The following is a 13212-nucleotide window of genomic DNA, read 5'->3' on the forward strand; positions in this document are numbered from 1 at the left end:
GCTTCTTTCTCAATTGGTGTCATAGGGGTTTGTGGGTGATGTGGGTGTGTGTTTTATATTGTATTGGGTGTGTGGGAGTGGTGTGTGTATGTGTATCAGGTGTGTGTATTTTGAATTGTCCAATGTGGCTGTGTTTTGTATGTGTGTGTGTATTTTGAGTGCGGCGGTGTGTACCACCAATGGAATACCGCGGTTGAAAGACCGCCGCGTGGATTCGTGTGTCGTGATAGTGTGGGCGTATTTCTGTTGGCGTGACAGTGGAGGTTTTGTTTTCACCAGTTTATCACTGACCTTTGGTGTGGCGGACTTGTGTGGGTGTCTGAATTTTGGAGGATTCCGAAATGTGGGTCATAATAGCTGTGGCAGATTTCCGCGGCCGCGGCGGTGTGTTGGTGGTCTTCTGCACGGCGGTAATGGGCTTTTACCGCCAGTGTTGTAATGAGGGCCTTAGTTTGGTTGACAGCCCTACAGAGATGGATCTCAGGAAGTCAATAGCCTCCTCACTGAGGGCAGCAGGGCAGACTAGGACAGGTCCTGAGGTATCTGGGGTGAAGAGATGCCCACCCTCCTGGATGAGCGGGCACGGGAACCTTGGTGGAGGGCTACTGGGAGGGCGTCCTGGTACGGTGGGTGGCAGTAGAACCTGTAGCTGGGGAGGTACCAGAGGGGCCTACCACCACCAGGGAGCTCCCATCGGAGGAGGAATCAGAGTCAATGGTATCACCTCCTGTCCCCGCCGTGGTGCTCTCTTCGCCCTCCGTCCCACTGGTCCCCTCGGCGTCAGTGGATTCTGCCTCCTGGGTCCCATGGCCTGCAGCTCCCTCACTCACTGGTGCCCCTGCTCCTTCGCTAGGTAATGCTAATGCACACATGGACAAGGTGATAAAATGAGAGAGGGGGAAGAAAGAAAGGGAGCACAGGGTCAATCACAGCACCAACAGCACAGATGGCATACACATCACTATCACACACTGAGACTGAAAATGGGCAGTATGGACCACACTGGAATTCCATTGGCTAAATACCACAGCAGGTAGGAGCCAAAAACTGCCAGCTACACACCCAATGGGACCAACTAAGCCCTGTCTGCCATGGAAAGCCAGCTACCTAGCAATGAAAAACATGCATTTTATCCTATTTACCTAAGATGGACCATGCAACAATGTCTAATCTGGCATATTGGGGAATCCACTGACTAGTACCGTGCACCCAAATCCCATGCCAGGCAGCAGTGATGGTTGTCAAACACACTGTATTCATCCCCTTTTGGTTGCTGTAATGCCCTCAAGCGCCCATCCAACTTAGGATTGGCCACCACCAGTATGCGGGCCATCAGGGGATCAGGTTCCGACAGGCACCCCTCCCTCGTTGAGAGGCCATCCCCAGCTGGGCCCCTGCAGTCTCCTGGGCCCAGTGTCTCAGGTCCCCCCACCGTTTCCTGCAGGGGGTAGTCTGTCTGCTGTAGACCCACAGGGTCAGCACTTTCTTGGCGATGGCTCGCCACAACTACTTCTTCTGATGGGCTCTGACCTGCAGAAGAAACACAAACAGTGGGACACCATGAACAAGACAATCCATCCTGTTACGCATATGGCCTACAAACTGCATTTAGCCCCTCATCAGACACACACATGACCTGTACCCCTGCATTAACAATGCCACCAGCCATACCCCTCACCCCAATGAGACATTATAGGTACACTCATACATCTCCATGCAGCCACGTCGCATTCAATGTATCCATGATGTATTCACACATTGGTCTGGAGGCCCAAGCAACTGCCCATACAGTGGTAGGACCCCATCCATAAGCCTTTCCAACTCTTCCGACGTGAAGGCTGGGGCCCTTTCCCCTGTCGCATGTGCCATGGCAGGTTCCAGACACAAGTCACAGCAGCACACGAATTGGAGATGTCATCCTGTGGAAAGTCAGGAATCAAGTGGAGTGTAGAAAGAAAATGGCAGTCACGTCCACGGCGGTGAACACCGTCACTGCCGGCATTGATCATCATTGGTTCCCATACTCTATGGAGGGCCATGTTAGCCAATGAGGAATTGCAGCACGACGGTGCAGACCACCTTCCGCCATGACGCGAACGCCGGCGGAGTGAGGTCACTTCCACCTGTCCCTGCATACAGGATAGGAGGTTGCCATTTTCTAATGTTAGTACACATGTACAGTTTTAAAAGTGCATCATTGTAGTCATATGTTCTCACCTATTCAATTCCAGTGTGCAACATACAAGCATGCTCTGTGTACACTGCTGTAGTGCGTTAATGGTTCCTGTTGTCACTCCCTTCTTACTATTGGGTCCCTTAGGTACCAACCACTGTGGAGGAACAGGATGAGGAGGTAAGCACCCGTGTACAGACCCCTTGTGGACTTGGTTATACTGGAGGACAGGCAAATCATATTCACCTATCGTCTGGACAGGGCCACAATCATAGAGCTGTGTTCACAATTGGAACCTGATCTGCTACCTGCTATCTGTTTCCCCACAGTAATACCCCCTCTTGTGCAGGTACTCTAAGTGCTCCATTTCCTGGCAAATGGCTCTTTCCAGGTGACAGTGAACTTGGCTGCAGGAATGTCACAGCCAATGTTCTCTATTTTGCTTCCAAGGGTTTTGGCTGCCATACACAAACACATGTGCAGCTACATCGCATTCACCCAGGTATGTGATTTACCCACTGTGAAGGCTGGATTGTATGCGATGGGACATAAATCACATGTAATTGGGGTAACTGACGGATCTATATTACCTTAATCCCCTCCGGGCCAATGAACCGGTGTACAGGGATTGAAAGAGTTTCCACTCACACAGTGTCCAGATGGTGTACCTTGCTGACCAGTACATCTCCCACGTCACTGCCAAGTATCCTGGGCCAATGCATGATGCCTTTGTCCTGAGGAATAGCAGCATCCCACAGCTGATGGCACAACTACAGAGGCACAGAGTGTGGCCTATAGGTGAGCCTGAGTCCCCACCCAATGTATGTCAGTGTATGCCTTAAGGAGTCATACCCCATATCATTGTGCAGGACTAATGTGTGTCCCTCACTTCCTGCAGGTGATTCCGGCTACCCAAACCTGTCCTGACTCCTGACCCATCTAAGGAATCTGACAACAGGGGCTGAGAATAGGTACAATGATGCTCCAGGGAGTACCAGGGGGACTGTTCAAAGGACCTTCGGGCTCCTGAAGTCTAGGTTCAGGTACATCCATCTGACAGGTGGATCCCTATGCTACTCCCCTGAAAAGGTCTGTAGGATTGTTGTTGTGTGCTGCATGTTGCATAATTTGGCCCTCTAACGGCATGTGCCCTAACTGCAGGAGGAGGGGGGTGACAATACAGCTGTGGCAGCAGTGGACACTGAGGACAGTGAGAAGTTGGAAGAGGAGGAGGATGTGGACAACAGGACACATATGATCCTGTAGTACTTCCAATGACACCCAGGTAAGACTGTTGAACTAAACATTTCTCAATTTTTGTGCTATGCTCTGTGCCTCTAGCATTATGCTGGTCATTACCTTTGCATCCCACCTGATTGTCACCTATGCCTTTCCTTATTGCAGATGTTGCTGTGGTTACAAAAGTGTAATACTGTGATGTGTACAGACTGCCGAGAGACATTTGTAAGATGGATCAATATGTAACTGGACATTTACACAGGATCATGCAGTCCATAACAGTTTGATACATTGTACATTACCTTCAGGTAAAGCACTATCACTCAAGTTGTGTCCAAGGGTGTTTATTAAGAATTGGTTTACAATGCAAAGTGCAATAGAGTGGGGTGATGGTTGGGAAAAGTCCAGTGTAGTGGGCCAGTCTGTTTGTGGCACAGGTCCAGTGTCCAAGGAGCCATAGGAAGGGGAGCAATGGCAGTTCAAAGTGGACAAGGTGACACAGTGGAACACAAGGGGGACATTCTGGAGAGGCTAATTTCCTGGCTGTGGTCTTGGTCCTGGCAACTGTTTCTGGTGTCTGTCTGGGTCACAGGGACTGTTTGCGGGATGGTTCACCTTCTGCAGGGGGAGGGGTGCTGGTTGTCTGTGGGTCCTGTGGCAGTACCTCCTGTCCACTAGCTGCAGCAGATGTGGAGAGCTGGTCAGTACACTGGCTAGTGGAAGGGGCCCGCTGGTGTGCTGTGTAGTCCCTCATGATGTTGGCCATATCACCCAGCACCCCTGCAATGGAGACTATGGTGGTGTTCAGGGCCTGCAATTCTTGCTTGACCTCCTGGTGGTGTTCCCCCTGCAGCCGCTGACTCTCCTGCATGATGTTTATCACCTGACTTATCTTTTCCTGGGACTGTTTATAAGCCCCCAGGACATTAGTGCTTGCCTCCTGGGCAGTCGGTTCCCCTGGGCCTGTCCTCCCCCTGGCGCACAGCTGTACTCCGACCATCCCTGGCCCCCTGTTCCTATATCCCCTGAATGGTGTGCCCTCTGCTACTGACCCCAGGACTCTCATTGTCTTGCCTGTGAGGTGTGGACTGGGGTCCCTGTACAGCTGGGCACACTACTGATTGACGTGTCCTGAAGACAGAGGTGTGGGGATGTTGTGTGGCTGCGGTGGTATTGATTCTGAGGCAGAAGGCTCTGTAGTGGACTGGGTGTGGGCTGGGGTAGCCGAATGACCAGTGGTCCCTGATGGGCCAGGAAGTTCATCCAGATCCAAAGCTCCAAAGTTGCTGTCATCACTGGGGGAATCTTCTGGTGGGGGAATGGGTATCTGTGGGACCTCCTTCCACCTGTGGGGATGTAAGTGGTGAATTATGCTACATGTCTGTGACATATTCTGCATCACTAAGGTCCCATAAATTATTGCTGTTGCTCTGCCACCTTTGTTTATGTATGGTGATGGATTGTGGGATTGTTAGTTCTCCATGCTGTGCATGCATTGGTGGTGGGTGTACATGCAGGGCTGGAAGGGATGTGCATGCAGTGTTTGACATTTCAGTTTGATAACTGGGGTGGTGCACTGTGTGGGATGGAGAGGGGTGATGGATGTCAGGTTGAGGGGTGATGGTGGCATGCAGGTATGGGGTGATAGGTAGTAAATGTTGCTCAGTGGATGCGTCTTGTCATGATAGCAAAGGATTGTGGGTGGGTGTTTTATTGTGCTGTTGGTGGATGGGTGTGGTCTGAGTATTTGTGTCAGGTGTGGGTTTTGTGTTCTGGCCCATGTTGTCTTGTTTTGTATTTGGGTGGCCTTATCCGCCACAGTGGTGTTCACCACCAATGGTTTATCTCTGTTGAATGTCCACTGTCCAGTATGGGTGGTAGTTCTGACAGTTTTTTACTTTCAGTGGGTCTGGCGGATTTGTAGCTGTGGCTGTTTTCTGTCGGTTTTGACTGTATATGTCATAATCTGGCAGACAGATGTTCACCTCCGCGGCAGTATGTTGGCGGCAGTCACGGCGGAGGTATTCGGAATTTACCACCAATATCATAATGAGGGCCTAAGTCCGAAGTTAAAACTTTAACCGAGGCCATCTGCTCACTGTAGCCAAGCAGTGCTCCATCGCAGTCGGCTTTAAATGTTTACTTTGTTGCGGTCAAGTGCAACCAGATGTCCAGATTGGCGCTTTTAGTTTCTATGCACTAAAAAACATTTAGGCCCTCATTTGGACCTTGGCGATAAAAAACGCCTACCGCTGCGTCGACGACCGTCAAAGGACTGTTGCTGTGGCTAACAGACGTCTGCCATAATATGACCACAGACGGATTTCCGCCAGACGTCCACTGCCAGCCGTATTATGATAATTCATATGGCCTGGGGGTGTTCTTCTGGCGGACGCTGCTACTGGCAGCAGCATCCCATCCCGTCTCTTGCCAGATGACCCTGTGGACACAGGTAAGTGGGTGCTCTGACAGGGGGGGGGTTGTGTGTGTGTGGGGTGTGTGTGTATGTCTGTGTATGCGTGTATGCAGGTGTGTGATGCGTGTTGTATGTGTGTGCATGTTTGGGGGTGTAAGTGCGTTTATGCTGAGTTGTGTGAATGTGTGTCTACGTGTATGTATGTAAGTGTGTGTGGATGTGTGTGAGAATGGATGTATGCATATGTGCATGAATGTGGGAATGGGTGTGTGTATGCATGTGTGCATGTGTGAAGGGAGGGGCGTGTATGAAAGGGGGGTCTGGAGAGGACGGGGGGTGGGGGGACCTGTGGAGGAGGAGGGGGTGGGGAGGACCCCTATCAGTGACAGGGAAGGGATTCCCTGTCACTGATAGTGCCTACCGCCATGGTTTTTGTGGCAGCAAGAAAGCCACGAAAACCATGGCGGTAGGCGGGGTCATAATCCTGCAGGTGGTAAAGTAACGGCCGCCGGGCTGGAGATTGATGCCTCCAGCCCGGCTGCTGTTACCGTCGTGGCAGTCGGTGTGGTACATTGGCGGTTTGGCTTCAGCCAAATCACCAATTTCATTATGTGGAGGAATGTACCGCCATCCTGTTGGCAGTACTTTCCACAATATTACTGTCGACCGCCGGGGTCGTTATGACCCCCCTTAATCTTTAAAAACTCATATCTCCGGTGCCCTTTATTGGATTTTTGTCATTTTAGAGTCATTTTAAAGATAAACATATAATCAATTTTGTTTTTTAATTGGTGGTGGATTTTTATTGTGTTTTGTGTTTACTTATGTACTGTTTTAGGATGTTTAAATGCTTTACACACCTGTCTCCTAAATTAAGCCTAACTGCTCATCTCTAAGCCACCAAGGGGTTGAGCTGGGATTAATTTATTGAAACCCTGACTGTACCTAGTGGGGGTTTGTAAAATATTGCTAAATGTAGGTACTTACCTGCCCTTACCACAGACTACTCAGATGGTTAATGAAAGTGAGGGGTGAAAATCCCAAACTGTTGAGGTGGTTCATATCCCTACAGGGAATGGACTTTACAGAGGAAAACTGTCCTGGAACATGCCACACCAATGCTGGTGGTCCCTCCAGGTTCTTCTGACTTAGTGAAAAGAACTCCCAAGGGGTTGGGTAGCTCTCCCCACTTTCAGCTGGGGTGGACATGTGTTAGACCTGGCATTTGTTGCAGTTTCCCTGAATCGTTACCTTCAGACCTCCTGTGTTTTTTTACTTCGTTTCTGCTGGCCTTACGATTCGCATACTTTACAACTGACAACCAGTTGCATAGTGCTTGTGCTCTTTTCCTAAAACATAATGACACTGGATTAAACCCAGTTGGCATATTTAATATACCTATAAGTCCCTAGGAAATTGCACCACTGGTGTCTAGGGCCTGCAAATTAAATGCTATTAGTGGGCTTGCAGCACTGATTGTGCCACCCACTTACAAACCTCTCTAACAATGTCTGAGGCCTGCCAATGCAGAGTGTTGTGTGGGCAGTTTTATACTACCATGTCGATCTGGCAAAAAACACATCTTGCCAGCCTAAACCTTCCCTTTTCAAACACCTACTTCACCCTTAGAGTAGGCCCTGAACAGCCCAGAGGGCAGGGTGCAATATATGTAAAAGGCAGGACTTCTACTTTTAAGTTTTTCATGTCCTGGAAGTGAAACAATCCCAAAGTTGTTTTTCCCTACTGCAAGGTTTATCTCTCCCATAGGATGACATTGGAATTACCTTATTACAAATTTATGAGTGTAATTCGCAATTTTGAAGAGATAGACTTTGCACGTTTGGTGTCTCTGGAATCACAACAGAAAGTTGGTTTTGTGATCTTAAGGGAATTACTCAGCAGAAGGCTGAAGGCTGTAGGCTTATGTGAGAGTAAACCTCTATCTGTTGGTCGGGAGTGGGTTTTACGGGCAGGAACTCCCTTGAAGGTTGAGCACAACTACAAGCTTGCATTTTTGTGGTACTGACAAACCACATTCTGGCATGCTCTCATATTCAAAAAGGCTAGAAATATACTCCTGCCAATGACAGCAGTAATTATCTTTACAAAGTGAGATGGAATTGAACCCACCTCCCCATTCCTCAAAGGGAATAGTTTGCAAGTGCATTTACATTAGTTATCATTTTTTGGTGTTTCCATGTCATGTGTGATGAGCATGTTATTTATTGTACTATGGGATGCAGCACTTTATGGTGTGATGGATGAGAAAGCGTGAGAGATAGATACACATTTTTATAATATGTCTTATGCTGGCAGCTTTGATTAGCAGGTCCCTTAATTGTATTGTTAGTTTCGCTTTTATGTTCTCAATCCAATTTCCTATATAGGCGGGCAGGAGATCATCTACTCCTGTGATTGTATAGATCTGCTTGAGGTAACAGGCGTCAATAAGGAGTGAACAGTGGATCAAAGATCTACCTGGGTAGACTGGTTTATAATCTTTCTAAACACCATTGTCCTTATGGGATCTCAATTGAAGAGATTTGTCAAGATGGACTACATTTTTATCATTCTCTTTTTTCAATGTAGAATGTCAGTGCTCAGAGTGTGTGACTATTTGGGAACTGCAGGTTGGACTATGAAGAGTACAGCGATTTAGTCTCAGCTGGCCCTTTTTGTTGTAATGAGTGGGTATCTAAGTGTGATGGTATAGCCGGTAGCTTTGCCATCCAGTTGCCTGAAAAGGTTTCACAGGTCCCTTCATATATTGTGTTCCTGCCCAGGTGACAATGAGAGATCATGTAAAGGACTGGTGCATGAAAGTACATGGTTCCATGAATTAAATCAAATTGACACTTGGAGGGTCGTCATAAAGACTAGATTAACTGTCCTCCATTTTGCAGTTAGAAGTAGAAGGTAGGGTAGGGCCTGATTTAGATTTTGGCAGACGGGTTATTCCATCACAAACATGACAGATATCCTGTCCGCCATATTACGATGTCCATAGGATATAATGGAATTGTAATACGGCAGACCGGATACCTGTCACGTCTGTGACGGAGTAACTCCATCCACCAAACTCTAAAAAAGGCCATTTGTAAAGTCTAGAGGGGCTATGGTTAGAGTGCCATACGCCATTAGGCAGGTTATAGGTCTTCAGGGGCAGAGTGGCAGTGGGTGTTTCTAGGGATGATTGAAGAGGCATTGTTATTAAATTTCATCCGTATTGTAGGTCATTATGAGTTTATGTTTTGTGGAGCTCTCTAGTTTGGGTTGAGTGCCTGTCTTTTTGGTATGGAGTGATGGCCGATACTTTTTTGCAATTTTCAACCATGCTTACATTGGTAGAAAGATTATTGTTTTGTGACCAATCTGAGGGTCAGTGGTTGATGTAATTATTTTGGGATCAAGCATATTCCCACCGGTCTTCTGAACTGTTTATGCTCATTAATTCTGTAAATCTTGGCAGACAATGAGTGCCACAGTTTGTCAACTTGTACTGAGAAAGCAGGACCTCCTTCCAATTTCTGTTTGTAAGGTCGTCTGACGATCCATGATGTAAACCTGGAGCACAATGTCTGTATCCTATTTTGTCTGTTGTAGTTTTTAAGCGCTTTGACATAACAGACATTCGCTCTAACCAACTCATAGCTTGACAGAAAGGAAGTGACGCTTGCCGTGAAACAACAGGCTTTTAAAACTTTTTGTGATAACATTTGAGTCAGTCATGCAGAGAGACAGTTTTGTGTTTTTAATAAAAAATTACAATAGAGAGGTATCTATTCTTGGCACAGAGCACTAAAATGCGTCTCTGTTAACCCCTCATTGTTGGGAAGGAAGTTCTAAAGAGATGTGCATCTCACATTGTTCACTCTAGGCCCCACGTACAAGAAGATGCATTGAGCTCAGCATCTGAGGACCAACATACACTTTTTAAATCCTCATCTGTCACCACTTGACATTAATAGTGTGGACTGTTTAAAAAAGCAGTGTGAGCCTATAAATACGAAGCCGGCAGAGAAACACATCCCCAGTTTTAAAGAAACAGGCAGCAGCAGTAAGGCGATCACAGCACACTACTCATGAAAATGCACCACACAGCTAAATTAAATCCGAAACATTAATCTCACAGGTCACATATTATCACAAACTGAACTTGGCGTGCAAATGCAGTGTTCAGAATTGCTTCCAAATCAGTGAGGACACAGTGTGGAAATGTACTGAACTTTTACAAATAATTGCAAATGACCACTTTCACCAAAAATACAGACTCGCTACCCTGCTTTTAAGTGACTTTAAGTACTGAGAAGGCTGCTTATTGCAGCTAAACTTAGATGCAGGATTAGAGTCCATTCGAATACAATATCAACTACTAAAAGAAACACGTCGTTTACATTAAAGAACCATATATCGGACTGCAGCCGGATCTGATTAGTTAGTTATCTTAAAATTGAGGTATGCCACCTTCAGGAGATAACTACAACTATAAGGCAGCACACCCCTTTTGCTGTAGTTTGATGAAAAGGCTAAGCAACTGGTCGCAGCACCAGTCATCTTTTTATTGGATGGTCTCATTTTACGTTCATCTGTTATTCTTCAACATAAATGCATATTTATATAACAAGTCTCTCTTCGGGTATCAGAGTCCAAGCAATATATTTAATAGAAGTAAACATGGTTTGCAGTTCTCAATTTTTTTCAAGAGTTGTCCTGAGAAGCTACTATAATCACAGGTCTTCAAAAGTATTCCCATGCCTAATCACCGACACTTGTAGAAGTAAATAGTGTACATCTATACATGCTTAGAAAAAGAGCATTTTCAATGTTTAACGTTTCATTTTTTCTCGGGGAGGCCGGGGGGGGGGGGGGGGGGGCCGGCAGGGGAGTACATTTATTCCTAGAGAAATCCCTTCCACTTCACCCCCACAAATTCTGGATGCAGATTAGCTCGTGCCTTTGACAGGAGTAAATCATCAATTGTATCCATGACTGGCAAGTGCATTGGAAATGTTTGGAAGTGCCCCCACAACTTTGTGGGTGCGTTTCTGCCAGTAAACACCCAACTCGGACTGCTGGGAGCTGATTTAACCAGTGTAAACTCGAATGTTTTGATTTACAACCCTGAAAATGTGCTTGTAGGTAATCGTTGTAGGCCATGTTTGATCTAGCTACTGTCTCGTACCCCCACCCCTCCTTCTCTTGCCCTTTCCATTACCTCCCAACTCTGTGTTTCTGCCTTTGATTAACTTAAATGTGGACATCGCTTTGTGACTTGGACCCTCAGGATGGCCTCGCAGAAACGGATAGCGTGGAAGCAAATTCTCAGTTAGCGTATATATATTACAACTGTACTGACCTATCCATAACGGTGCTTGCAGAAATCAACATACATGTTTAGATTAGAACGTTTAGCCGTAGAATATTCTTTTATGGTCACAAATGTCTTGCTACCTCATTTATTTTCCTGCCCTACATAATTACAGAGGGGTGGGGGACTGGGAGGGGTATTGCATGCACCCAATAATTTCTTGCATGAACAGATCCCCAAATTACTGCTGACAGAAAATGAAATGCTGGGCCCTTTCGTTCCTGCCGAGCTGGTGTCTGAGATCACCATACAATAGGACAATAAATATAGACTCGAGAAGGAAACGGGTGAACATGGATGGAAATCACACTGTCAATACGAGAAACAAGTTTTCCTGACAGCCATTATCCCAGTCATTACACCCACCAGGGCTGGTGGAAGCAGGACTTGGGAATAAAGAGCCTGAGGTGAGGGTAATCTTAAATGTACTTAAATTTACATAAGGTTCACATTGCTATTACTGTCCCCCGCATCTTACTACCTATGCTCGATTTAATGACAAAATGTGTGTGCATATTAGGAGCTAATATTGTACAGTGAGTGGTCTGTAAGGACGATTTCGTACAACCATCTCCAGGTCATTGGTCTACAGTGAACTAGTTCTAGAGTTTTCCGACCAAGACAATATTCATTAACACCAGCTGAGCATGTCGACTTCAGTCGTAAATTGAAATGTTATTAAACCCGTGCCAAGCCGCACTCTTTTTTTCTTAATTTTGTACCCTCATTAATAAGCGTAAAGTAACTGTACTGTGAGCCGCTTAAATATTTTATTTAATGAGTCTACATCTCTCAAGTGCATCAAATAAAGAAAAAACTTAAACATCTTAATTTATCCTTTTATATGCTGTGTTTTTAATTAAATAAAAAAAAAACCAACCATCAGGCATTATTGATTATAGGGCTTGAGCCCTCTAGTCCGTGCTATACTGGTGGTTAAAAGTCCTCTACCTGAGTTATTTGTATGAGCCACTGGCGAGGGCCAATATTGAAGTAGCACAGCTTTAACAAACAGGACAGCCCAATGCAGAAGAACGGCAATGTTGCTAGAACATTACACACTCTGAGGGCAGATCTGTCTACATTAAAACGGTAGAAATAGAAAATCAAACATATGGAATGTTGTAGAAGAAGGTTTATACCAGCCATTAACGACCCATTATCTGCAGTGGGGCTTCTAATATTCCAATATTCTCTTTTACGGTGCCTAACTGTAATTTTTAAAACCGGCTGTAGACTGATCACACTGTAATCTCCACTATAATCTGAGATCCTCACTTTATCCAAAGAATAAGCAAGTACCTATGTGTGTGTTAGCAATGTGATGGCTTCCAACAGGAATGTGTTTCATCACTGACTCAACAAATTCTGATTAAGTAACATTCTGCCCAGGTATAACCGGATATGTGCAAACAACTGGAAGTGTACAATGACCCAGCTAGATAAGAATGCCTTGTGTGTGTTCAGTGTGATACATATGAAGGCATTTGTAATATGTGTGAAACCACAATTTCATTTAGCTCCAGTGTTTGGAACACAAGTTAAACACAGCCAGTATGCTTCTCTCGGTCAAACAATGCCTTACCTTGTACTGGATATCCTGGAGAATATCCGTAACTGCCTTAAGGCCCAAATGTTCTTTTCCTATCTAATGCAACAGCACGTGAGGAGAAAACAAAAGAGAGGAGAAAACAGCGATTAACCACATGAACACTCTGTTGCAAAATGGTACTGTATGACAACAAATGAAATTAGGCCTCCTGCCTGGGAATCTCTGAATGGCCTTCCCTTGCAGTCCTGCTATCAGAGATTATTACAGTCACAGCCCTCCATCTGAGATGGAAATTAAATTATACTATCTGACACCTATCAAATAATGAGTATGTAGCCGTTCCTCTTCCTCGTTTTCCCTTAAATAAAGCTTGGTGTGTGCATCGTTGACATTTATAATGTTTAGTGTGTACATTTTTTTGAATCTTTAGTTATCTTTTATGTGACAATAGGCAATGCATTCCA

At 45.9% G+C, this 13212-nt stretch overlaps 1 protein-coding gene across 1 annotated transcript in view; it reads right to left on the reverse strand.

Annotated features, from left to right (window-relative positions):
* CA8 (carbonic anhydrase 8) overlaps nucleotides 1-13212 on the reverse strand; it is a 793085-nt gene that overhangs the window by 308106 nt on the left and 471767 nt on the right. The window contains exon 5 of the mRNA XM_069220231.1: nucleotides 12782-12844. Within this exon, the coding sequence (XP_069076332.1) occupies nucleotides 12782-12844 (63 nt within the window). The remainder of the gene's footprint in view (nucleotides 1-12781; nucleotides 12845-13212) is intronic.

Source organism: Pleurodeles waltl, chromosome 2_2, assembly GCF_031143425.1.
Source record: "Pleurodeles waltl isolate 20211129_DDA chromosome 2_2, aPleWal1.hap1.20221129, whole genome shotgun sequence".
Classification (NCBI taxonomy): Eukaryota; Metazoa; Chordata; class Amphibia; order Caudata; family Salamandridae; genus Pleurodeles; species Pleurodeles waltl.